Genomic DNA, 24,939 nt, shown 5'->3' on the forward strand with positions numbered 1-24,939 from the left:
GGGTACTTCGTGGGAAATCAGTACAGCAGATGTGCGTAAAAGTGGAGAAGATAGGGTTGGGTTAAGGAGTAGAATATATGGAGGATATCTGAGCAGGGAATACTTTAATACCTAGATGGTGGAGGCACTTTCATTGTGAAGTCTGAGAAGACTGTGGATGAGGGGCTGGTAAATGGGATTAGTATCGATGGTACTTAATGGGCAAAATTAACACAGTGGACCAAAGCTGATACAGTCCTCTAGCAGTTAACAGTGGCCACATTTACCGATAATTTCTGTTCCCTTCCAATATTTGTGTGTCGGTCATGTGGAGATGATGGCGGGAATGTGAAAGTGCTTGGACAGATGTTACTGCAAACCTAGTTTAAAGCTGTGTAAACATAAGAGGAAGTTCTAGCCAGGAAGCTGGCCAACACCAGCACTATGAAATCTATTTCTGGAACCCAGCATCCAGGTATTGACGAATGGGCCATAATTCCATCGTTTTAATCTTGATAAGATAATTAATTAACGTGCATGGATTTCAGGGTGTCGGGGTTTATGGGGAGAAGGCAGGACAATGGGGTGAAGAGGGGGAAATAGATCAGTCATGATTCAATGGTCTATTTCTGCTTCTATCACTGATGATCTTATGAACCACCCTAACCCCACTTCCACTTCTTCTCCGCATCCCCTCCACTACTTACCAGGGCCGTTGATTTTCACGAGAAAACTGCAGGTCACGCCACTGCTGGAGATGGACACGTTGACCATTTCAGTAGATTTTGTTCCACGTTGATTTGAGCTTTTGCAATAATATTGATGGTGCTGGTGTTTGAAGGATTGACAATGTAGATCCAGGGTATTGTTGTCTGAGATCTTTGAATCCACAGCTGGGATGTTTTCATACCAGCTGTAGCTAATGGGAAGGGATCCCCGGACCGACTCACAGGACACTGACACTGAGCCCCCGAGACAGGAGACATTGGCTGGTGACGGAAATCCAAGCACCGGAACAGACACGGGTTCTGTGGGAAAGGAGCAAACACTGAGTGAACATCTAAAAATCAAACACTCGCCAATATCCACCATCTCTGTATCTCAGCCAGAGCCGCCAGGTTGGAATCTGACCCATCCATCTACATAGTCATCGAGTCATACAACGGAGAAACAGGCCCTTCGGTCTAAATTATCCGTGCTGACCAACACGCCCAATCTACAGTAGTTCCACCTGCCCTTGCTTGGCCCTTAACCCTCTAAACCTATCCTATTCATGTACCTGTCCAATTTTTCTTCTATGTTGCGATAATCCCTGCCATTACTACTTCCGTCGGCAGTTAGTTTCATATACCTACCAACCTTTGTGTAAAAAAGTTATTCCCCAGGTTCTTAATAAATCATTCCTCCCTCATCTTAAAACTATGTCCTCTGGTTCTCGATTCCCTGTTCTGGGCAAAAGACTGTGCATTTACTCGATCTATTCCTCGCATGATTTTGTCCACCTCTGTAAGAACATACGTCATCCTCCTGCGCTCCAAGAAATAAAGTCCTAGCCTGCTCAACCCCGCCATATAGGTCAGGCCCTCAAGTCATGGCAACATCTTTGTAAGTCTTCTCTACACCCTGAAGGAGGGGGGAGAGAGGGAGGATAAGGGGGGTTGAGGAGGATTGAGTGGGGGAGGGGAAGGTGGGACGGGATGGGGGAAGGGGAGCGGGGAGGGTGAGGGGACGGGTAGGGGAGTGGGGAGGGAGGGAGAGGGCAGGGGGTAGGGGGAATGGGGAAGGGGGAAGGATGAGGATGAGGAGGGGAGGGGAAGGTGGAGGGAGGGAGGGCGGGGAAGGGGAGAGGAGAGGGTACTGCACCAATGCAGGAGAGGTTTAAGCCCAACGGGTCAACTTGGACCTAGTGTTGATTAAAACTGAACACAAATCAGATAAATCATCGGCCAATTATTGGTTTCACTGTACCAGTACACAGCAGCACCATCTCTCTATGTTTTACATTTCCAGCATCTGCAGTTTTTAAAATCCTCTTTTAATCAGAAACTCTGCCACAATTCTACAATACCAACATTCAAGCACCTCAATAGTGCAACAGTGTCACGATCAATAACTTTTAAATTTCCTTGTATAAAAATGTTGATAGCGATACTGTGGCACTAATGAGGTGTGTGAATGGCGATATTGTAGAATGTGTAGGGAGCGAATCGGAAAGTGGAATAACATAGAACTAGTGTGACCGGTGACCGCTGGTCGGTGTGGACTCGGTGGGCCGAAGGATCCGTTCCCATGTTGTATTTGTAAACTTCAACTAAACATTCCGGTGAACTTTTTCTGCAACTTCTCGAAACCTTTCACATCTATTTTTGATAAAGCGGCGACCAGAACTGTGCATCAGACTTACATACGCGACCGAACAAATGTTTTGTGCGGATGCCAAAGTGGAGACATAAAGTCACTCACTGAGAAACATACCTTCAGATACTTGGAGGTGCACTTTAAATGTTGGTTTGCCAGGTGCAGTAATTCCACAGCTGTACCATCCTGTATCTCCAGAGTGAAGATCCTCCACAGCCACAGTAAATATTCCTCGTGCCGGGTTATCTGTGATTGACACTCTTCCGCTCCGTCCATGTTTCCCATTTGTTTCCACTACATGTGCACTTTGATGACTTGTCCCACGGCACCAGTATTTTGTGTGTGAGCGATACACTGCTGCATAGTGACAATCGATTGTGATCGCTCTTCCCACAACCCCTCTTACTTCGCTCTCTGCCCACAGTGCACCTGAAACTAAAGGAAAAATCATTCATAAATTGACGAACATAGTTAGCCTTTCACAAACATATACGTTATAATATACATAAATGTGCACAGGGGAGTCCGCCCAATCCTTGTCTTAGGTCTGTTGAATTCCACCGAGATTGCGATAAGAGACAGATACTGTACACCGCCCCTCACCATCTGCACAGGTCGTTCCAAAGCTCTTCCCAGCCAATGACGGTGGGAATTGTGAAGAGTGATGTTTTGAAGATGGAGCCTGTTGGAATTGGAAGGCGCTGTCTCGGGAGTCTTGGTGAGTTGCCGCAGTGCATCGTGCAGATGGTGCAAACTGCTGATGCTCTGCATCAGTGGGAGAGGTTGAGGATGGGGTGTCTATCAAGCTCGTTGCTGGGTCATGACAGACCAAGCACAAGTTGTCAGCGAAACTGTGGCCTCGGCCACGCTTGGCCTCGCCGATGTAAACCATTCTCACTGTCTTCTGGGCTTCCCCTCTGAGCGTCTGCACGACTACCGGGAATTGCATTTTAAAATTCACGTTGACAAATGTAAGGGTAATACTTTATGGAGTGACGGCCAAGTAAATTCACTTTAATTTTGTGAGATTACTGGAGTTCCTCCAGAGAATCGCACAAATTAACACGTTTTTAATCCTGTCGTGATCATGAAATTGTACATCCTTGGTTGTAAATGATGATGGATCCAAACTGAATGAATTTGGTTGCTTCCTCTGTCTCAAAGTGACTGTGTCATCTCAAGCGGCAATGATGCCGTCTGCAAACACCAAGAAACCCGCATACATCGCCACAAGGTGAAAAATAGTAGCTACAAGGTTACGAGAGGAATTGTGAAACAGTATTCCCACTGGAAAGTACACTCACCTATATTGTTGATTTCTGTCACATAACTGCACGTTCCTGCTCCGTTGAAGACTTTCACGTTGAGTATGTCACTGGATCTTGTCCCACAACCATTTGAGGATGTGCAGTAATATCGACGGTGCTGTCCTCTGAGGATTTCACAACTCAGATCCAGTTGATTGCTATTCGAGATGGTTGGATCCCCATATTTGTTCTTCTCATGCCACGTGTAATGGATGGGAAGGGATCCACGGGCAGACTCACAGGACACTGTCACTGAGCCTCCGAGACGTGAGCCATTTGTTGGTGACAGATATCTTAGCACAGGAGCAGACACAGGTTCTGTGGGAATGGAGCAAACATTCAGACACCTGTGTGAACAGTTAAAAACCAAACACTTGCTAAATCGGCAGAACGCACCATGGGAACTGCACTCGTCCCCCTGCAGGACCTATACATCAGGAGGTGCAGATCCAGAGCAAGCAAGATCATGAGGGACCCCTGCAACCCCAGTAACGGACTGTTCCAGATGCTACGATCAGGCAAACGCCTCCGCTGTCACGCTGTGAAAACGGAGAGGATGAGACGGAGCTTCTTCCCACAGGCCATCAGGACTGTCAACTTTTATAACCCCAGAGACTAAATTTTTGTCGACACTTTTTGTGCTATGTTTAGTAACTTATTAACTTTATTTATATGCTGTAACCGTAATTCTTTTTGTGCACAACCCGCAGGCATTGCCACTTTCATTTCACTGCACATCGAGTATGTGTATGTGACAAATAAATTTGACTTGACTTGACTTGACTTGACCCTTTATCTCTGCCCGAACCGTGCAGTTGATATCTCACCAGCTCATCTACATCTCTCTGAGTGTGCGAAGCCCAGAAATCGAAGAAAGTTAGAGTTATAGAGAACCGAAAGAGGCCCTTCAGGGACACACTCCAGTACTGATGAGGACAATGTCACCTACTCAGATGTTACATTTGAAAACGACAGCCAAATTGCCCGCCAGAAACTTCCTTCTCCTCACAATCCATGAACCAGCTTTATACATCTCAGTGTATCTCCATCCTCCCAGCACCCAGAACTACCATGTCTGCCACTGTACCGATACACAGCAGCACATTTGTTTTACATCTGTTTACATTTGTTTTACATCTGTTCACATCTGTTCACATTTGTCACATTACTCTTTGTTTTACATTTTCAGAATTTGCAGTTTTTATAATCTTCTTTTAATCTGCAACTCTGCCACAATTCAAAATACCGACATTCGAACACCTCATTAGTGCAACAGTATCAATATCAACAACTTTTTAATTTCCTTGTATAAAATTGTTGATAGTGATCCTGTGGCACTAATGAGGCGTGTGAATGGCGATACTGTAGAATTGTGTGTAGGGAGTGAATGGGAAAGTGGAATAACATAGAGCAAAGGTAACCGGTGACCGATGACCGATGGTCGGTGTAGATTCGGTGGGCCGAAGGATCCGTTCCCATGTTGTATTTGTAAACTTCAACTAAACATTCCGGTGAACTTTTTCTGCAACTTCTTGAAACCTTTCACCTCTTTTTTTGATAAAGCGGCGACCAGAACTGTGCACCAGACTCCCATACGCGACCGAACAAATGTTTTGTGCGGATGCCAAAGTGGAGACATAAAGTCTCTCACTGAGAAACCTACCTTCAGATACTTGGAGATGCACTTTAAATGTTGGTTCGCCGGGTGCAGTAATTCCACAGCTGTACCATCCTGTATCTCCAGAGTGAAGATCCTCCACAGCCACAGTAAATATTCTTCGTGCCGGACTATCTGTGATTGTCACTCTTCCGCTCTGTTCATGTTTCCCATTTGTTTCCACTACATGTGCACTTTGGCGAATTGTCCCACGGCACCAGTACTTTGTGTGTGAGCGGTACACTGCTGCATAGTGACAATCGATTGTGATCGCTCTTCCCACAACACCTCTTACTTCGCTCTCTGCCCACAATGCACCTGAAACTAAAGGAAAAATCATTCATTCATTGACGAGCATAGTTAGCCTTTCACAAACATATACGTTATAATATACATCAATGTGTATAGGGGAGTTCGCCCAATCCTGGTCTTAAGTCTGTTGAATTCCACCTAGATTGCGATGAGAGACAGATACTGTACACCGTCCCTCACCATCTGCACAGGTAATTCCAAAGCGCTTCCCAGCCAATGACGGTGGGAATTGTGAAGAATGATGCATTGAAAATTGAGCCTGTTGCATTGGAAGGCGCTGTCTAGGGAGTCTTGGTGAGTTTCTGCAGTGGTAATAGTAAGGGTAATACTTTATGGAGTGACGGCCAAGTAGATTCACTTTAAATTTGTGATGGATACTAAATAAATGAATTTGCTTACTTCCTCTGTCTCAAATTGACTGTGAGATCTCACGCGGCAGCCAGAAAATCATTTTAAAGGCATAAGCCGGATATTTGAAGGATTGTACTCAACTCGTTGTGATAAGTGCAGGTCTTTCTCTCCTTTCGAAGCTCAACACGCCCCAGGTGAAAGCAACAGGCAATTATTTGTCTGTCCCCCAAAGAAACTCTCGCATTTTACACCATGAACTCACAATGGCTACAATGACACCGTCTGCAAACACCGAAAAAACCCACGAACATCGCCACAAGGTGAAAACAGTAGCTACAAGGATACGAGAGGAATTGTGAAACAGTATTCCCACGGGAAAGTAACACTCACCTATATTGTTGATTTCTGTCAAATAACTGCACGTTCCTGCTCCGTTGAAGACTTTCACGTTGAGTATTTCACTGGATTTTGTCCCGCGACCATTTGAGGCTGTGCAGTAATATCGACGGTGTCGTCCTCTGAGGATTTCACAACTCAGATCCAGTTGATTTCTATTCGAGATCGTTGAATCCCCATATATGTTCTTCTCATACCACGTGTAACGGATGGGAAGGGATCCACGGGCAGACTCACAGGACACTGTCACTGAGCTTCCCAGACGCGAGCCACTTGTTGGTGACTGATATCTGAGCACAGGAGCAGACACAGGTTCTGTGGGAATGGAGCAAACATTCAGACACCTGTGTGAACAGTTAAAAACCAAACACTAGCTAAATCACAGCAGCCCGAAACGTGCAGTTGATATCTCACCAGCTCATCTGCATCTCTCTGAGTGTGCGAAGCCCAGAAACCGAAGAACGTTAGAGTTATAGAGAACCGAAAGAGGCCTTTAACAAGAGCTCGTTCATGCCGACCAATATGTCCTTCTTAACCGTTTCCATATGTCCACGTTTCTCCCTTATCGCTCGCAATAATCTCAATCTACACAAATGTCGAAAAATGTATTTTAAATGCTGTTATTCTAACTGCGTCAACAACTTCCTTTGACAGCAGGTTCCATTTACATGTCGCCCAAAGTGTGGAAAAGGTTGCCCCTCAGAACAGAAGTCCGGATGTTATGTTTCAGTTGCACATATGTTGTTGAGGTCGTACTTGGGGAAATTGTGTTTAGCTTCGGCCATTCACCTGTACAAAACATGCCATTACGGTAAATGGCACCTTACTATTCCCCCTTCTTTAAATGTTTCCCATTTTCCAATATCCTCCACTTTTTGATTCCACACATCGTGGGAAAATGAACATGCTTCTCGCGATTGATACATTTCTATAAGTTCCTCGCTCAAGCATTTCCACGCCAAGGGATGAATTCTGAGTTTGTCCAATCATTCCCTGCGTCAAAGCCACCCAGTCCAGGCCTAAAACCGTTCTGCACTCTGTCCACCTTTTCTTGGAGCTGAGAGACTAAAGCTGAACACGATTCCCAAAGTATGGACTCAACATCTGCACGTCGGAAGCATATTATTTCAAATTATGTTGTGAATGTTCTCATTAATGAAGACCAGCCTACCGAGAACCCTATTTAATCCCTTGAAATTTAAAGGCGAAAAATAATTACAATCCCTTTAAGATAGACACAAAATGCTGGAGTATCTCAGCGGAACAGGATGCATCTCTCGAAAGAAGGAATGGGTGACGTTTCGGGTCGAAACCCTTCAGTCTGAGAATCATGGGACACGGAGGCAGAAGAGAAATGGAAGGGTCAGATGTGAAAACAAGTGATCAAAGGTGACAATGCCAAAGGAAAATGTAGACTGGATCATTGTCAGCTGAAGGGAAGGTGACAACGAAGCACACAATCAGCCGTCCAAGCGAAATATAAGGTGCTGTTCCTCCAATTTGCGTTTGGCCTAACTCTGACAGTGGAGGAGATCCAGGAAAGAAAGGTCAGTTTGGCAATGGGAGGGGGAAATAAAGTGTTTAGCAATCGGGAAGTTGCCTCGGCCGAGGCAGACTGACTGGAGTTATTCAGCGAAACGATCGCCGAGTCTGCGCTTGGACTCGCCGATATAGAGGAGTTCACACCTGGAACAGCGCATATAGTAGATTGGGTTGGAGGAGATGCAAGTGAACCTCTTCCTCACCCGTGAAGACTGTTGGAGTCCTTGTACGGAGTAGAGGGAGGAGGTATAGGGACAGGTGTTGCATCTACTGCAGTTGTAGGGGAAGATACCTGGGAAGGGGGTGGTATGGATGGGAAATGACGAGTTGACCAGGGAGTTGCGCAGGGAACGGTCTCTTCGGAAAGCAGAAAGAGGTGGAGATGGAAAGATGTGGCGAAAATGTCGGAGGATTGTGTGCTGTGTGCGACGGCTGATGGGGCGAAAGACGTGTTTATTCTGCTTACCACCGGGCAAATGTCCGGGTGGAGATGATGCCGGGGGGTGGGTGGACAGTGGCTGCTGGGGGTGGGGGCGCATTGACGGGGCAGAGGGAGAGAGAGAGAGAGCGCGCGGGGTGGGAGTGGGTGACTGATCCCTGAGGTGGGGGCGGGGAGCGGACTGGTCTGCTCCGGGAGGAGTGATCGCAGTCTGTTGAGCTGTGGGGACTGATTCCCTGTTCGTGTTTCTCCGGGTATTCAGACCGCGGGCAACATTTGTTTCTCACTGATCCGTTCCTGACGGATTATTAGTTTGAGTGGGAATGCAGTTGAGATACAGGGTGACGTCATGCGGTTGAGAGGCAGGCAAATGTGCTGAGCATCCTACTTGAAGAGGGTGGCCGCTCAGTGGAACAGAGGCCGCACTGGAAGCAACATGAGTTGGGTTTCCCCACCCCCGCCCGCTCCCCGCAGGTATCTGCACTGCTGCGGCTTCTCGGGATATCGGTGCAGCCCTGACCCTTCCCGGAGAAAACATGGATCAGGCATTTCAGTGGAGACATCAAGTCAATCGCTGAGAAACGTACCGTCAGATACTTGGAGATGAACGTCACTCAATGGATCGAAGCCAGATGTAGTAATTCCACATCTGTACCATCCTGTATCTCCGGAGTGAAGATCCTCCATCGTCACAGTAAATATACTTCGTGCCGGGTTATCTGTGATTGACAACCTTCCACTCCGTCCGTGTTGTCCATTAGTTTCCACTAAAACGCTACACCATTTAGTCCACCCTTCGCACCAGTATTTTGTGTATGAGCGGTACTCTGCTCCATAGGGACAATCGATTGTGATCGCTCTTCCCACAACTCCTTTTACATCCTTCCCTGCCCACAGTGCATCTGAAACGGAAGGAAAAACTTTCAGATTTGAGAGGCAATGAACTGTTTAATGGAAATAGATAAATCTTGAAGATTACATGAAAGAGAACGTAAATCGTTCCATGATGTGTCATGTTGCTTCACGGCCAATGTCTCCCGTCTGAAGTGCAGTCGCTGCTGTGACGGCACCAGTTGTGTCACTGTTCTGTCCCCGTGTCAGTACAATTTGGGTTCACTTCCCACTCCAGATCCCTGAGCAGAAACTGGGCTGGCATCGCAGAGCGGTACTGAGGGAGCGCGGCAGTCTTGCAGGAGCTGCCTTTCAACAATCCCAGGCGGTGACCAGCCTCCCACCCGACAGAAAGACCCCACTTTGCCATTTCATTTGCGTTTGCGGCTCGCTGCGCTGCCAACATTCATCTCCCAAACAACACTGGGCCGGACCCGTGTTTGGACAGCCGTGACTGAGGGCAGAGGGCGGACGAGTTATAACAAAGCGGGTCCTTTACAGGAGAGCGTTACTAGCGTGGAAACGCACACCGCCAGATTCGGGGACAGTTTCTTCCCAGCTGTTATTAGACATCAGATTCATCTTACCACAACCAGAGATTAGTGCTGAACTGCTCTCTACCACTTGGATGGCCCTCGGACTACCCTTGATCGGACTTTGCTAGCTTAACTTACACTGAACGTTATTTGCTTTTCATGTATATATGCACTGTAAGAGGATCGATTATAATCACGTATTTTCTTTCTACTGGCTGGTGTACTGTAGCTCGGTACACGTGACAATAAACTAAACTGAATTGGGAGCCAAATGTCCCGCTGCTCATCCGGGACAGGTTCTGTTCCCAATGACCCCGGCTCGCCCTCGGCCTTTCAGCACAACCAGGCCGCGGATTGGAGAGAGGATGGAGAGAGAGTTGGGGTTGGGTGGATAGAGCGAGGACAGTGGTTCAGTCTCAGACCCCGGCGAACTATTGGGTTTGCGACAGAGTTGAGTTGGACAAATGCAGGGAATATTTGAAGTGCCCACAATGAGTCCACAATCCTGACTTCCACCTCAGTTGTAAACACATTTTAAAAGTGTAGAATTAACTTCCTGGTGACGTTGGAACCTCTGACCTTTGGTCCGGGTGTCTTGGACTATCTGCTCCAAATTCATTCGCTATTTTATACCCATAAACTATCGTCAGGGTGCAACTAGACCATGTGTCGACAGTGGTTAAACTACGAACATAGTCTAGATATTCAAACATGATTTCAGATCCATCACCACAATGCACTGCGTTCCATTTCCCCCATTACATGTCTACACATACTTAACCATCTCTGCTGTGGAAAGGGTGCACGGGACCCCAACTAACATTGATCATTGGAATATCTAGATCTGGCTTTCACTCACCGGGCAGCGAGGTGATGAGGAGAATGGGAATCCACATTGTTTTATCCATAGTAACAAGGCCAGCACTGGACTGTCGCTCAGCTCTCTCTCAGATACAAACGCATCTCTCAAATGGCAATGAGGAAGATGGGAACAGGAACTCAGATCGTGAATCATATTGAGCCAGTAGCAGCTCAACACGTTACAGTGTGAAAGGCTCCTGGTTATATTTAGCAAATGGATGGGTCAGATGATCACAGTGTCATACAACACCGAAACAGGCCCTTCTCCCCAATGTACTCATCTAAGTTAGTAAAATTTTCCCACCTTCGACCCATATCTCCCCAAACCTTTCCTATCCATGGACATGTCCAAGTGCCCGCTACATGTTGGTATTGCAGCTGCCTGGACCACTTCGTCAAGTATGATGTATCCGTAAGGATGGAGCGGCGGGTATCGCTGTACTCAGAGTCTGTTAACACTGAACAGTGGTGGGAATAATGATGGACAAAATAATGCAGGAGCAACTCTGCGCGCCACTCTGTAGAAAATGGACAGGTGACGTTTCGGGTCGGGAAACTTCATGTAATTATACATTAGACAAAATATGACATTTAGAAGAGTACAAACGTCTACATTCGGATCATTCCCTCGTGATGGTTTTGTAAGTGGATCGGCACATCAAAAATATAACATTTGGAACTTTTGTTTTCGCAAACTAGTTGTCTCGTTGTTGAACACTATTTTTTTTAATTCTTCGTTTTAAACCGTGTATTTGTGCTATTGTATGCAATTTATTGTGCTTTTATCAGTAATTTATTGTGCTTTTGTATATAATTTATTGTGCTTTTGTATGCAATTTATTCTATGTAATCTCTTGTCTTTTATCTGAACCCTGAGCCTATAATAAAAGTATTGTTGTTGTTGTTGTTGTTGTTGTTGTTGTTGTTGTTGTTGTTGTTAAAATCATAGTTCAATATTAATTCACTGAATAGACATTTGGTATATACAGGTAGACTTCCTGACAGTTGTGGAGGAAACTGGGAGAATTTGAGACCCTTCGGGCAGATCCTGATTGCTAGTTCAACGTGGTCTCGCGAACTTCCTCCTGAGTTCTTAGACATTTATATTTTCAGATAGTTCTTTAGTCAAGAGTCAAGAGTGTTTTATTGTGATATGTCCCAGAGAGTGCAGTGCAAATCTTACTTGCAGCTGCACAACAGAATATGTAAACACGATACACTGTAAACAAGAAAATAACCGAGAAAAATAATCGGTGTTTGTCTATATATACATACTCACACATACATATCAATAGACAATAGACAATAGACAATAGGTGCAGGAGTAGGCCATTCAGCCCTTCGAGCCAGCACCGCCATTCAATGCGATCATGGCTGATCACTCTCAATCAGTACCCCGTTCCTGCCTTCTCCCCATACCCCCTCACTCCGCTATCCTTAAGAGCTCTATCCAGCTCTCTCTTGAAAGCATCCAACGAACTGGCCTCCACTGCCTTCTGAGGCAGAGAATTCCACACCTTCACCACCCTCTGACTGAAAAAGTTCTTCCTCATCTCCGTTCTAAATGGCCTACCCCTTATTCTCAAACTGTGGCCCCTTGTTCTGGACTCCCCCAACATTGGGAACATGTTATCTGCCTCTAATGTGTCCAATCCCCTAATTATCTTATATGTTTCAATAAGATCACCGGGTAACTGACGATATGTTATGACAATTAGCTGAATCGAAACTATTCTTACCACCAAAGTGAATAACCTCACACTTATCCACATTAAACTGCATCTGCCATGCATCCGCCCACTCACACAGCCTGTCCAAGTCACCCTGCAACCTCATAGCATCTTCCTCACAGTTCACACTGCCACCCAGCTTTGTGTCACCTGCAAATTTGATAATGTTACTTTTCATCCCTTCATCCAAGTCATTAGTAAATAACTTTTCATCCCTTCATCCAATTTTGTAAATAGCTGCGGTCCCAGCACCGTGCCTTGCGGTACCCCAATAGTCACTGCCTGCCATTCTGAAAGGGACCCATTTATCCCCACTCTTTGCTTTCTGTCTGCCAACCAATTTTCTATCCATGTCAGTACCCTACCCCCAATACCATGTGCTCTAATTTTGCACACTAATCTCCTATGTGGGACATTGTCGAAGGCTTTCTGAAAGTCAAGGTACACTACATCCACCGGTTCTCCCCTGTCCATTTTCCTAGTTACATCCTTAAAAAATTTCCCGAAGATTAGTAAAGCATGATTTCCCCTTCGTAAATCCATGCTGAGTCGGAACGATCCTGTTACTGCCATCCAAATGCTCCGCAATTTCGTCTTTTATAATTGACTCCAGCGTCTTCCCCACCACTGATGTCAGACGAACTGGTCTATAATTTCCTGTTTTCTCTCTCCCTCCTTTCTTAAAAAGTGGGATAACATTAGCTATCCTCCAATCCACGGGAACTGATCCTGAATCTATAGAACATTGGAAAATGATCACCAGTGCGTCCATGATTTCTAGAGCCAGCTCCTTAAGTACCCTGGGATGCAGACCATCAGGCCCTGGGGATTTATCAACCTTCAGTCCCATCAGTCTACCCAACATCATTTCCTGCCTAATGTGAATTTCCTTCAGTTTCTCCGTCACCCTAGGATCTCTGGCCACTAGAACATCTGGGAGATTGTTTGTATCTTCCTTAGTGAAGACAGATCCAAAGTACCGGTTCAACTCGTCTGCCATTTCATTGTTCACGTAATAAATTCCCCCGCTTCTGTCATCAAGGGACCCACATTTGCCTTAACTATATTTTTCCTCTTCTCATACCTAAAGAAACTTATACTATCCTCCTTTATATTATTGGCCAGGTTACCTTCGTACCTCATCTTTTCTCCCCGTATTGCCTTTTTAGTTATTTTTGTTGCTCTTTAAAAGAGTTCCAATCCTCTGGCTTCCCGCTCTTCTTTGCTGTGTTAAACTTATTCGCTTTTATATTTATGCGGTCCTTGACTTCCCCTCTGAGCATCTCTGAGCACTTGAACTCAGGGCCTTCTTCATGTATAGTAAAAATGAACTGCAGATGCTGGTTTATACCCACGATAGACACATTATGTGGTGTAACTGAACGGGTCAGGTAGAATCTCTGTAGGTAATGGATAGGTGACGTTTCGGGTCGGGAGCCCTTCTTCAGATTGATTGACGAGAGCAAGACACAAACTTGCTTTCAGTTTCTCCCCCTGACTATCAGTCTGAAGAAGGTTCCCGAGCCGAAACATCACCAGTCCATTTTCTTCAGAAATGTCGCCTTACTCGCTGAGTCGCAAAATGCTGAGCTTATTTTGTATTTATCTTATTCTTTAATTGTTGGGTTCTGGTATCACAAAACACCGTTTGATGTAGTTATTCGCATACCTACAGTCATTACTTAGTTCTTTATGAATGAATGAATGAATGAATGAATGAATGAATGAATGAATGAATGAATGAATGTTTATTGGCCAAGTATGTGCATATACAAGGAATGTGCCTTGGTGCACCGCTCACAAATGACAGCACAGTTAACAATTATTCCATCTTTATCCACCATTACCTTAGCCATTGCCTCTTTCAATATCCGAATGGCTACTTGTGCTTTTACAATTGATCAGAGCTGAGTCACAGGGAACGAACACTCGGTTCCACACCTCAACTTTCCCCAATCACCTCTAACTTGGGCTGTTCTTGCCCAGTCCGAGCAAGATTCCAACTGCAACGTTTAGAATGAAAAACTTGACGATTTTCGCCATTTTCAAATATGCAGAAAAAGGTTAAGGACAATTGAGTACATTTAGCTTATAATGGGCTACAAATGGGGGTGGGTTGGAATTGGAAAGAACTTTTTGGAAAAAAAAGATGCTTAACAAAGTATATTGTTTAGAATATGGTAGAGTGACGTCAATGCAACAGTGAAGCAATTGAAAAGTAGTAAAGAGCACGCCCTGCATCAATGGGTTTCCTACGAAGCAACGGTGCTTATATTCCATGTATAATTAGCTACTGCACTGTAACAATTAGTGGCAGGAGAAGTTGGGTGGCGGGCGGGAGGTTAGTTTGAAAGTTGTCGTCTGTAGGTAACATTTTGCTTGTTAGTAACCAAGTACCCTGCCGTCCATTTCCATTCAAATTACACTGTTGCAAATAAAATGTCATTTACACGGTTAGCCACATGGCGAGCTTACACGCTGGTCTTTGCGGATTTCAATTATCGTCAATCCCTTCCAGAACTACAATTTCCTAAAAGAAACATACAGATTATTTAGGATGAATGCGAATGGTTAAATCTACTTTTAGGAAAGAAACTCTCTAACGCAGCAATTATCAAACAGAACATTGGAATCGATTTCTTACTGATAATTACTCTGACTGAAAGTAATTCATAAACATTTACTTGTACAGTGTATAATTTTCGGATGGTATTCACAGAAGTAGGATAGGAGTCACTTTGTGTGGATGATTCAGTCTAGAGTGCAACGAGTGGTGATGAAAGGCTGGTATAATCCCTTGCAAACCAGTTATGTAGATATCTGGTAGGAACATAACTGCAGATTCTGGTTCAAATCGAAGTTATTTATTCACAAAAAGCTGAAGAAACTCAGCGGGTCAGGTAGCATCTAGGGAGAGAAGGAATGGGTGACGTTTCGGGTCGAGACCCTTCTTCAAACTGAAGGGTCTTCAGTCTGAAGAAGGGTCTCGACCCGAAACGTTACCCATTCCTTCTCTCCTGAGATGCGGCCTGACCCGCTGAGTTTCTCCAGCATTTTGTGTGTACCTTCGGTGTAGATGTCTGGAATTCATTGCCACTGAAGTCTGTGGAGATCAAGTCAATTGATATTTTTTTAAGGTAGAGATTAATCGATGCTTGATTAGTACGGGCGTCAGGGGTTATGGGGAGAAGGGAGGAGAAAGGGGTTGAGAGGGTAAGATCAATCAGCCGCGATTCAGTGGCGGAGTAGGCTTGATGGGCAAAATGGCCGAATTCTGCTCCTACAAATTATGAATATATTCAAACATTTGAAGAATTAGCATTTTACACCTTTACCTGGTTGTCTCCGCTGCCATCTCTGTAATATGTGCTCCACTTGAATTCTGGAAAATATAACATTACAAATACAACAGTTGAAAGGACCATGTCAGGAACAGTAAATACCCATGAGTCCCATTCAGATTTGTATAATCACCACACACCCTGCTGCAGCTCGATTCCACGCATTGATCAAAAATCTGCGCTATCTAATTATGAGGAAGAGGGGAAATTTGTGTAGGAAGTGGAAGAGAAAGTGGAATAACATTGAACTAGTGGGAATGGCTGATCGATGGTCAGCGTGGACCAATTGGTATCGATGGTCGTCGTGGGTTGATTTCGGCTGCAGGACATGGTTCCACACTTCAACACTAAAACAAAAAAAATGTTATCTCGTAAAAGCATCCTTGCTTCGCACAGTCAGACGAGAGCAATTGAAACGTGGGGGTCTATTCATTAGAACTGTAAAAAAAATACGCTATGTTGCAAATTCTCACGTACATCATCAAACTATGAAAGGAAAACAAAAACACACCCCTCTTTTTACGTTTCAGGTACCAAAATAGACCAGCAACAAACGCCAACGGAAGAACGACAGCCATCCCAATGATGTAGGTGAATCTGTGGTTCCGAGAATAGGAAGAGGTCAGTCCTGGTTCATGCCTGAAAGAAAAAAATGTCTAGCATTTACCAGATCCATTTCATGACCTCAGAATGCGTGAACCGCGGCAAATGAAGGATAGTCATTTTAGCAGTGTGAGAAAGAGGGCAGTCCTAATCCTGAACTACTATCTACATAATTGGAGACCCTCGGACTATTTTTGATCGAACTTTACTGGTTTTACCTTGCACTAAACGATATTCACGTTATTCCCGTTATCGTGCATCTGTAAACTGTAGGTGGCTCGATTGTAATCGTGCACCGTCTTTCCGAAGACTGGCTAGCGCACAACAAAAGATTTTCATTGTCCTTCGGTCCAGGTGACAATAAACCAAATTCAAACTAAACTCAAATATAGGCGACGAACTGGTCACAGCAAGTTTAGTGCAGTTTGTTCACATTGATGTAGTATATTATTGTCACGTGTACCGAGGTACAGTGAAAAGCCTTTTGGAAAAAGAAGTCCCGCAAACGCAATGTGAAAATAACCAATGACGGTGATGATGCTTAATGCGCTGCCGTCGCAGCTGCGGCTTGCCTGCAGTCCGTCTGTCTTTTGTGTTTTTTGTTGTTTTTGTCTGAATTGTAGTTTTAATATGATGTAGTGTTTGTATGTTACGTTTGGGGGGTGGGGGGTGGGAGGGAGGGAACGGGAACTGTAAAATTCTCTCTCCCGAACGGAGACGCGACCTTTGTTTTTGTGTCGTGTCTCCGTTCCCGCTGCGGCCTACCACCGGCCATGCATCTGGGACCACCTGGAGCTCTGGTTCGCAGAGCCCGTGGCCTGGACTCACCACCTGCGGCGCTGGCTGCCTGCGGATGCTGCGGGAGCGGCTGCGACTCGTCTCCGGAGGCTCCGGCGCGGGCCGCGTGGACGTCGGAAGCCCGCAGGCCCCTGGATGGGGGCCGACATCAGGAGCATCGGCAGCGACAGCGTCTTCGCCCACCCCGAATCGCGGGGCTTGGGTCGGCCCGTCGCGGACCTTTCACCGTCCGGCGCTGCCTGGAATTGCCCGCGGGATTTTCACCGCCCAGCGGGGGCTTCAATGTCGGGAGCCCCGACCGCCCCGACGTGGCAACTCCAACAGCCTGACCGCGGGGCAAGACTACCGGGGAAGAGAAAAGACATTGTGGCCTTCCATCACAGTGAGGAGGGACTGGAGGAGACTCACTGTGATGGATGTTTCTTTTTGTTTGGTGTTAGTTTGTGATTGTATGTGTTATTGCATTTTTATTGATTATTCTTATTGGTCTTATTGTTCAACTGCGGGTAATGTTTCATTTCACTACACATTTATGTGTATGTGACAAATAAACGACTATTGACTATTGACTATTGAAATATTATCCAAATCCATCAGGGGTTATTCCCTCCAACTTTGTAAATATATGACGGAGATCCAAGGAACTAAAGGTAATCGTTTACAAAAGAAAGACATAAAATGCTGGAGAAACTCAGCGGGTCAGGCAGCATCTCTAGAGGATATGGATAGCCAATGTGTCCGGTCGAAACCCTTCTTCAGACACTAATCATGAGGCGACTGGTTTGAAATTTCTCATTCGGCAGACAACATCGCTGATCGGAGATTCTAATCTTTGAGCCAACATGTTCAATTTGATGAGCTACGTTCTAAATTAATACATTACCTTCAACTTCTATGCCTGTGTCATTAAAAATGTTAGTGTGGGAAACTAACCTTGCAGGTGAGAAATATATATATATATATATATATATATATATATATATATATATATATATATATATATATATATATATATATATATATATATATAAATACATATATATATATATAATATTTATAAACATAGAAACAGAAACATAGGTGCCAAATGGTCTCCTCCTGCACCTATATTCTATGGTTATGTATATATATATGTGTGTGTGTGTGTGTGTGTGTGTGTGTGTGTGTGTGTGTGTGTGTGTGTGTGTGTGTGTGTGTGTGTGCGTATATGTGTGCGTATATGTGTGTGTATATATATTATATATATATATTATATATATATATAATGTTTTTTCCCGGTCAATTCAATACAGTACAACAGATTGTCCATAGAGATGTGAAAGTTAAATACTACGAAATTATTATATCAACTTCTATGCCTATGTCATTAAAAATGTCAGTTTGGGGGAAATTACCTTACAGATGAGAATTATTTATATTCAATTCCCAATATTCAGTATGGTTAAAGATTATTTTATCCACATGCTTTCAATGTTAGCGAATAAATTAGCAAATTCTACCCTAATCCTCACTCACATGGAGATAGTGTCAATGTGCAAACCAATAGCGAAAACATTGTACCTCTCAGTAGAACGGGGTTGAATAGTCAATTGAATAGTTTCCTCTCCGGGAATGTCGGATGCTGTTTCTGTGTTGACAGATTGTGTCGATGCTGATACCGTGGTCGGGCGCCCACAATAATATTTATACTCTGCCGAGAGGAAAAAAATGAGATTCAGTTTCCCATTTTTCAATGCTAGTCTAGCAAGAGAGCACAGTTGTCTGACAGGAGGTCTTGCATTGTGCCATCGGTTTCATATATATATATACATATATATATATACAAACATATATATATATATATATATATATGCACATACAAGCATAGATAGATATATATATATATACAAACATAGATATATATATGTCCCGTCCCCACACCCCCCATTCTCTCCTCCCCATCCCCACTCTTACTCTCCCCACACCCTCCCCTTAGGCGGAGGGAGGGATTGTGGAGACGGGATGGAGGGGGACCTCCCCTTTTCCCAGTACCCCTCTTTCCCCACCACCTAGTCCCCTCCTCAAGACCCCTGTTGTCCCACTCCCCAGTCCCCATTCTCAGACCCTCCGATTTTCTTTCACCTAGACACACTCTTAGCATCAGTTAAAGGCCCGGGGGTGGGGTTGGCGGGGGAGCGGATCAGTGAAAGGTCCCGGGGGGGGGGGCTCGCATCAGTGAAAGGTCCCGGGGGGGGGGGGGGGGGGAAGCGGGGAGATGTTCTCCCGGGTGTTTGAGAGAGGAGAGAAGCAAGTGGAGAGATGAGAGGTGAACGAAAAACAGGTGCAAGCAGAAAGCCTTGAATAAATCAATAGGAGGGGTGCTGCGCGAGCTTTTTGACGTCACACGCTGAAGGCAATTGAAAATAACGGCTGTTTTTTATTTTATTTTACTTAAACCTCTGTAACTTAACAAATACGTGACCGAATCAAATAAAAAAATCATTTTCCAGCAGCGTTCAGCGTGGTGATTAAGGCGGTGCAAGAATCGTGTCGCTACTGTTCACCGTTTTTGCCGAAATCAACCGAAATAACTGAGCGAAAAAATATTTTGACTTTTAAACCTCTGTAACTTAAAAAATAAACGACCGAATTAAATAAAAACATCATTTTCGGCAAGCGTCCAGCGGTGTGATTAGGCGCTACGGTTTACCGTTTTGCCGTAATCAGCCGAATCAGTGAAATATATGTACAAGTGAGGAGATGCCGCGCATGCGTACTGAGCACAGCCGCACCGCAGCGCCCCCTATAGAAACTTCAATAAGGGGGGGGGGGGCATCGCTTTAAAACCTCTGTAACTTAAAAAATATGCGACAGAATTAAATAAAAATATCATTTCCAGCAGCTGTCAGCGTGGTCATTCAGGCGGTGCAAAAATCGTGGCGCTACGGTTGACCGTTTTTCAGAAATCAGCGAAATCACAGATATATATATATAAATTTAACACAAGATCTGAGTTTTAATAGTATACTAGCACAAGTGTGCCCGTTGGGCCCGTCCACGTAGGGTTTCCATTGTAACCGGGAGGGGAGTGGGGGGTAGGGAAGGGGGAGGGAGGGAGGAGGGGAGGGGGAGGGGAGGGGGGAAGGGGGGGAGGGTGAGGGTAGGTAGGGGGGAGAGGGAGGGAGGGGGGAGGGAGGGGAGGGGGGAGGGAGAAGGTAGGGAGGTGGGTGGGGGGGAGGGGGAGGGGAGGTAGGGGGGAGAGGGAGGGAGGGGGGAGGGAGGGGAGGGGGGAGGGAGAGGGTAGGGAGGTGGGTGGGGGGGAGGGGGAGGGAGGGGGAAGGAGGGGGGAAGGGGGAGGGAGGGGGAAGGAGGGGGGAAGGAGGGGGGAAGGAGGGGGGAAGGGGGGAGGGGGACCTCCCCTTTTCCCAGTACCCCTCTTTCCCCGTTGGGCCCGTCCTCCTAGGGTTTCCATTGTAACCGGGAGGCGGGGAGGGAGGGGGAGGGAGTGAGGAGGGAGGTGTGGATGGAGGAGGGGAGTGGGAGGGAGGGGGGGAGGGGAGGGGGAAGGGGGGGAGGGGAGGGAGGAAGGGGGGAGGGGGGAAGGGGGTGGAGGTGGAGGGAGGGGGAGGGAGGGAGAGGGGAGGGGGGAAGGGGGGAGGGAGGGTGATCTCCCCTTTTCCCAGTACCCCTCTTTCCCCGTTGGGCCCGTCCCCGTAGGGTTTCCATTGTAACCGGAAGGGGGGGAGGGAGGGTGGAAGGAGGGGGGGGTGGGGGAGAGGGATGGAAGGGTGGAGGGAGGGGGCTAGGGATGGAGGGAAGGAGGGAGGGTGGGGAGTTAGGGGGGAGGGGAGTTAGGGGGGGAGGGGTGAGGGAGGTGGGGACGGAGGGGGGAGGGAGTTGGGGAGGAGGGGGGGAGGGAGTGGGGATGGAGGTGGGAAGGAGGGGGGAGGAAGGGGTTGAGGGGGGAAGGGGGACCTCCCCTTTTCCCAGTACCCCTCTTTCCCCCACCACCAAGCCCCCTCCGCAACGACCCCTGTTGTCCCCCTCCCCAGTCCCCATTCTCAGACCCCCCCCCCAGACACACTCTGTGCTTTTTTCCAAACACTTGCCCCGGTGGCCCACGAGCATAGGGGCCCCATGCTGATCTGTGTATGTTAAGTGACTTGCAATAACAAAAAACACTACTTTAAAACAATTAGTGTTTTTTTGGCAACATTCCCAGTGACTAAGTGCTTCTCACGGCGATCTTTTTATTGCTTTTCGAAACAATGTAGCACCCATCTCACACAAGCATTGTGACGTCACAACTTGAAGACTCTTTAAAAAAAGGTCAGAAAGAAAACGGGACCACCCGTTTTCCCAGTACCCCTCTTTCCCCGTTGGGCCCGTCCTCGTAGGGTTTCCATTGTAACCGGGAGGCGGGGAGGGAGGGAGGAGGGAGGTGTGGAGGGAGGAGGGGAGGGAAGGGGGGAGGGGTGGGCGGAAGGGGGGGAAGGGGAAGGGGGGAGGGGGGAGAGAGGGGGACCTCCCCTTTTCCCAGTACCCCTCTTTCCCCGTTGGGCCCGTCCTCGTAGGGTTTCCATTGTAACCGGGAGGCGGGGAGGGAGGGGGGAGGGAGGGAGGAGGGGAGGGGGGTGGAGGGGGGAGGGGAGGGGGAAGGGGTGGGAGGGGAGGGGGGAAGGGGGGGGGAGGGGGAAGGGGGAGGTGGAGGGAGGGAGGGGGAAGGGGGGAGGGAGGGGGACCTCCCCTTTTCCCAGTACCCCTCTTTCCCCGTTGGGCCCGTCCTCGTAAGGTTTCCATTGTAACCGGGAGGAGGGGAGGGAGGGAAGGGGGAGGGAGGGAGGAGGGAGGTGTGGATGGAGGAGGGGAGGGGGAGGGAGGGGAGGAGGGGAGGGGGGAAGGGAGGGGAGGGGGGAGGGAGAGGGGTAGGGGGGAGGGGGAGGGAGGGGGGAGAGGAGGGGGGAAGGGGGGAGGGAGGGGGACCTCCCCTTTTCCCAATACCCCTCTTTCCCCGTTGGGCCCGTCCTCGTAGGGTTTCCATTGTAACCGGGAGGAGGGGAGGGAGGGAAGGGGGAGGGAGGTAGGAGGGAGGTGTGGAGGGAGGAGGGGAGGGGGAGGGAGGGGAGGGGTGGGGAAGGGGAGGGAGAGGGGAGGGACGGGGTAGGGGGGGAGGGGGAGGGGGAGGGAGGGGGAGGGGAGGGGAGTGGGGGAGGGGGGAAGGGGGGGAGGGGGGAGGGGTAGGGGGGAGGGGGAGGGAGGGGAGGGGGAAGGGGGGAGGGTGGGGGACCTCCACTTTTCCCAGTACCCCTCTTTCCCCGTTGGGCCCGTCCTCGTAAGGTTTCCATTGTAACCGGGAGGAGGGGAGGGAGGGAAGGGGGAGGGAGGGAGGAGGGAGGTGTGGAGGAAGGAGGGGAGGGGGAGGGGGAGGGGAGGGGGGAGGAGGGAAGGGGGGAGGGAGAGGGGAGGGAGGGGGGTAGGGGGGAGGGTGGGGGGAGGGGAGGGGGGGAGGGAGGGGGGAGGGGAGGGGGGAAGGGGGAGGGAGGGGGACCTCCCTTTTTCCCAGTACCCCTCTTTCCCCGTTGGGCCCGTCCTCGTAGGGTTTCCATTGTAACCGGGAGGGGAGTGGGGGGGGAGGGAAGGGAGGAGGGCGGTGTGGAGGGGGAGGGGAGGGGGAGGGGGGGAGGGGAGGGGGGAAGGGGGGGAGGGGGGAAGGGGGGGAGGGGGGAGGGGAGGGAGGGGGGAGGGGAGGGAGGGGGAGGGGAGGGAGGGGGAGGGGAGGGAGGGGAGGGGAGGGAGGGGGAGGGGAGGGAGGGGGGAGTGAGGGGGGGAGGGGAGGGGGGGAGGGGAGGGGGGAGGGGAGGGGAGGGGGAAGGGGGAGGGAGTGGGACCTCCCCTTTTCCCAGTACCCCTCTTTCCCCGTTGGGCCCGTCCTCGTAGGGTTTCCATTGTAACCGGGAGGAGGGGAGGGAGGGGGGTGGGGGGGAGGGGGATGGAGGGGGCCCGTCCCCGTAGGGCTTCCATTGTAACCGGGAGAGGGGGGAGGGAGGGTGGAAAGAGCATCCCTCTCCCCATCAGAACTGCCCCCTCCAACGACTCCTTTAAGTCCAGGCTCAAAACCTATTTCTACTCCCTAGCGTCTGAGGCTCATTGAGGAGGCGCTGTGAACTGTTTGTGTGCTACTGTATGTTTCATTTTTTTCCTTAGTACCTAATCAGATGTACAGCACTTTGGTCAACGTGGGTTGTTTTTAAATGTGCTATACTAATAAAATTGACTTGACTTGACAGCTTTTCGCAACAATGTAGCACAGGGGCATTGTGACGTCACACGCTGAATACCGCGGTGGGGGGAAGGGGGGGTCAGCTCGAGTTCGCCGTTTTGCCGCAATTGCCGTAATTCAGCCGACACTCCGTGATATATATACATACAAGATCTGAGTTTTAATAGTATACTAGAACAAGTGTGCTCGTTCAAAGCGGGCCCGTTGGGCCCGTGCCCACACCCAGGGAGTGGTGGAGGGAGGGAGGTGTTGAGGATGGAGGGGGGGAGGGTGATGAGAGATGGGGCGGTTTTTTTTGAGGGGGGAGAGAGTGAGGGGGGAGGGGGGCCCGGGGGGGGGGGGATAGCGGGGAGATGTTCTCCCGGGTGTTTGAGAGAGGAGAGAAGCAAGGGGAGAGAGGAGAGGTGAGCCGGTGATCGCGGGCTGGCGCCGCTAACGGCGTCCATTGTTTTGGTGCGAGTGAGGAGATGCCGCGCATGCGTGCTGAGTACAGAGTGAGGAGATTCCGCGCATGCGTACTGTGCACTGCCGGACCGCAGCGCTCCCCTTCTGTCAAAACTTCGATAAATGAGGGGGGCAGCACCTTTAGACCTCTGTAACTTTAAAAATATGCGTCCGAAATAAATAAAAATACCATTTTCCAGCAGCGAACCGCATGCTGATTAAGGCGGTTCAAAAATCGTGGAGCTACGGTTTACCGTTTTGCCGGAATTGCCGTATTCAGCCGACATCAGTGGAATATATATACAAAGCTACAAGATCTGAGTTTTAGTAGTATACTAGAACAAGTGTGCCCGTTGGAAGCGGGCCCTTTGGGCCCGTCCCCACTCCCCCCATTCTCTCCTCCCCCAGCCCTACTCTTACCCGTTTTGTGATGACAGATGTTGCGGTATTTGTTGAGGGGGGAGAGAGTGAGTTGGGAGGGGGGGGTGGTTTGCGGGGAGATGTTCTCCCGGTTTTTGGAGAGAGGAGAGAAGCAAGGGGAGAGAGGAGAGGTGTGCCGGTGATCGCGGGCTTGCTCCGCTAACGGCATCCATTGTTTTTGTGCGTGTGAGGATATTCCGCGCATGCGTGTTGAGTACTGAGTGTGGAGATTCCGCGCATGCGTACTGAGCACTGCCGGACCGCAGCGCCCCCCTTCTGTCAAAACTTCGATAAATGAGGGGGGGCAGCGCCTTTAGACCTCTGTAACTTAAATAATACGCGTCCGAATTAAATAAAAACATCATTTTCCAGCAGCGAACCGCATGCTGATTAATGCGGTTTAAAAATCGTGGCGCTACGGCTCACCGTTTTTCCGGAATTTCCTTCAGCCGACATCAGTGGAATATATATACAAAAACGGTACAAGATCTGAGTTTTAGTAGTATATAGATAGATAGATAGATAGATAGATAGATAGATAGATAGATAGATAGATAGATAGATAGATAGATAGATAGATAGATAGATAGATAGATAGATAGACTGGCAAAGCGGGCCCGTTGGGCCCGTCCCCACACCCCCCATTCTCTCCTCCCCCAGCCCCACTCTTACTCTCCAAGTGTGCCCGTTGGGCCCGTCCTGATCTGTGTATGTC

General features: G+C 48.2%; 2 protein-coding genes across 2 annotated transcripts in view; both read right to left on the bottom strand.

Moving 5' to 3' along the window:
- Nucleotides 1-24,939, bottom strand: part of LOC144605591 (polymeric immunoglobulin receptor-like) — a 38,370-nt gene that overhangs the window by 3,682 nt on the left and 9,749 nt on the right. Inside the window, exons 4-9 of the mRNA XM_078421023.1 lie at nucleotides 8,929-9,261; nucleotides 6,355-6,675; nucleotides 5,308-5,625; nucleotides 3,642-3,962; nucleotides 2,455-2,772; nucleotides 687-1,007 (exon numbers count right to left, since the gene is read on the bottom strand). Coding sequence (XP_078277149.1) covers nucleotides 687-1,007; nucleotides 2,455-2,772; nucleotides 3,642-3,962; nucleotides 5,308-5,625; nucleotides 6,355-6,675; nucleotides 8,929-9,261 — 1,932 coding nt within the window. The remainder of the gene's footprint in view (nucleotides 1-686; nucleotides 1,008-2,454; nucleotides 2,773-3,641; nucleotides 3,963-5,307; nucleotides 5,626-6,354; nucleotides 6,676-8,928; nucleotides 9,262-24,939) is intronic.
- Nucleotides 14,107-24,393, bottom strand: LOC144605516 (uncharacterized). The gene is made up of 5 exons (XM_078420888.1): nucleotides 24,225-24,393; nucleotides 18,662-18,791; nucleotides 16,212-16,339; nucleotides 15,695-15,741; nucleotides 14,107-14,889 (listed from the first exon to the last, which is right to left on the bottom strand). Exons 1-5 carry the CDS (start codon nucleotides 24,391-24,393, stop codon nucleotides 14,854-14,856), a joined length of 510 nt encoding a protein of 169 aa, XP_078277014.1. The 3' UTR covers nucleotides 14,107-14,853.

This window comes from Rhinoraja longicauda, chromosome 24 (assembly GCF_053455715.1).
Source record: "Rhinoraja longicauda isolate Sanriku21f chromosome 24, sRhiLon1.1, whole genome shotgun sequence".
Taxonomy (NCBI): domain Eukaryota; kingdom Metazoa; phylum Chordata; class Chondrichthyes; order Rajiformes; family Arhynchobatidae; genus Rhinoraja; species Rhinoraja longicauda.

Excerpts from the sequence above, each read along its gene's own strand:
- LOC144605516 (XM_078420888.1), bottom strand. The coding sequence starts at position 24,393 with ATGCCGTTAGCGGAGCAAGCCCGCGATCACCGGCACACCTCTCCTCTC. Across the intron at positions 18,792-24,224 it reads CATCTGTCATCACAAAACGG|AGTATAAATATTATTGTGGG; the intron begins GTAAGAGTAGGG and ends TCCTCTCGGCAG. Across the intron at positions 14,890-15,694 it reads ATGGCAGCGGAGACAACCAG|GAAATTGTAGTTCTGGAAGG; the intron begins GTAAAGGTGTAA and ends TGTTTCTTTTAG.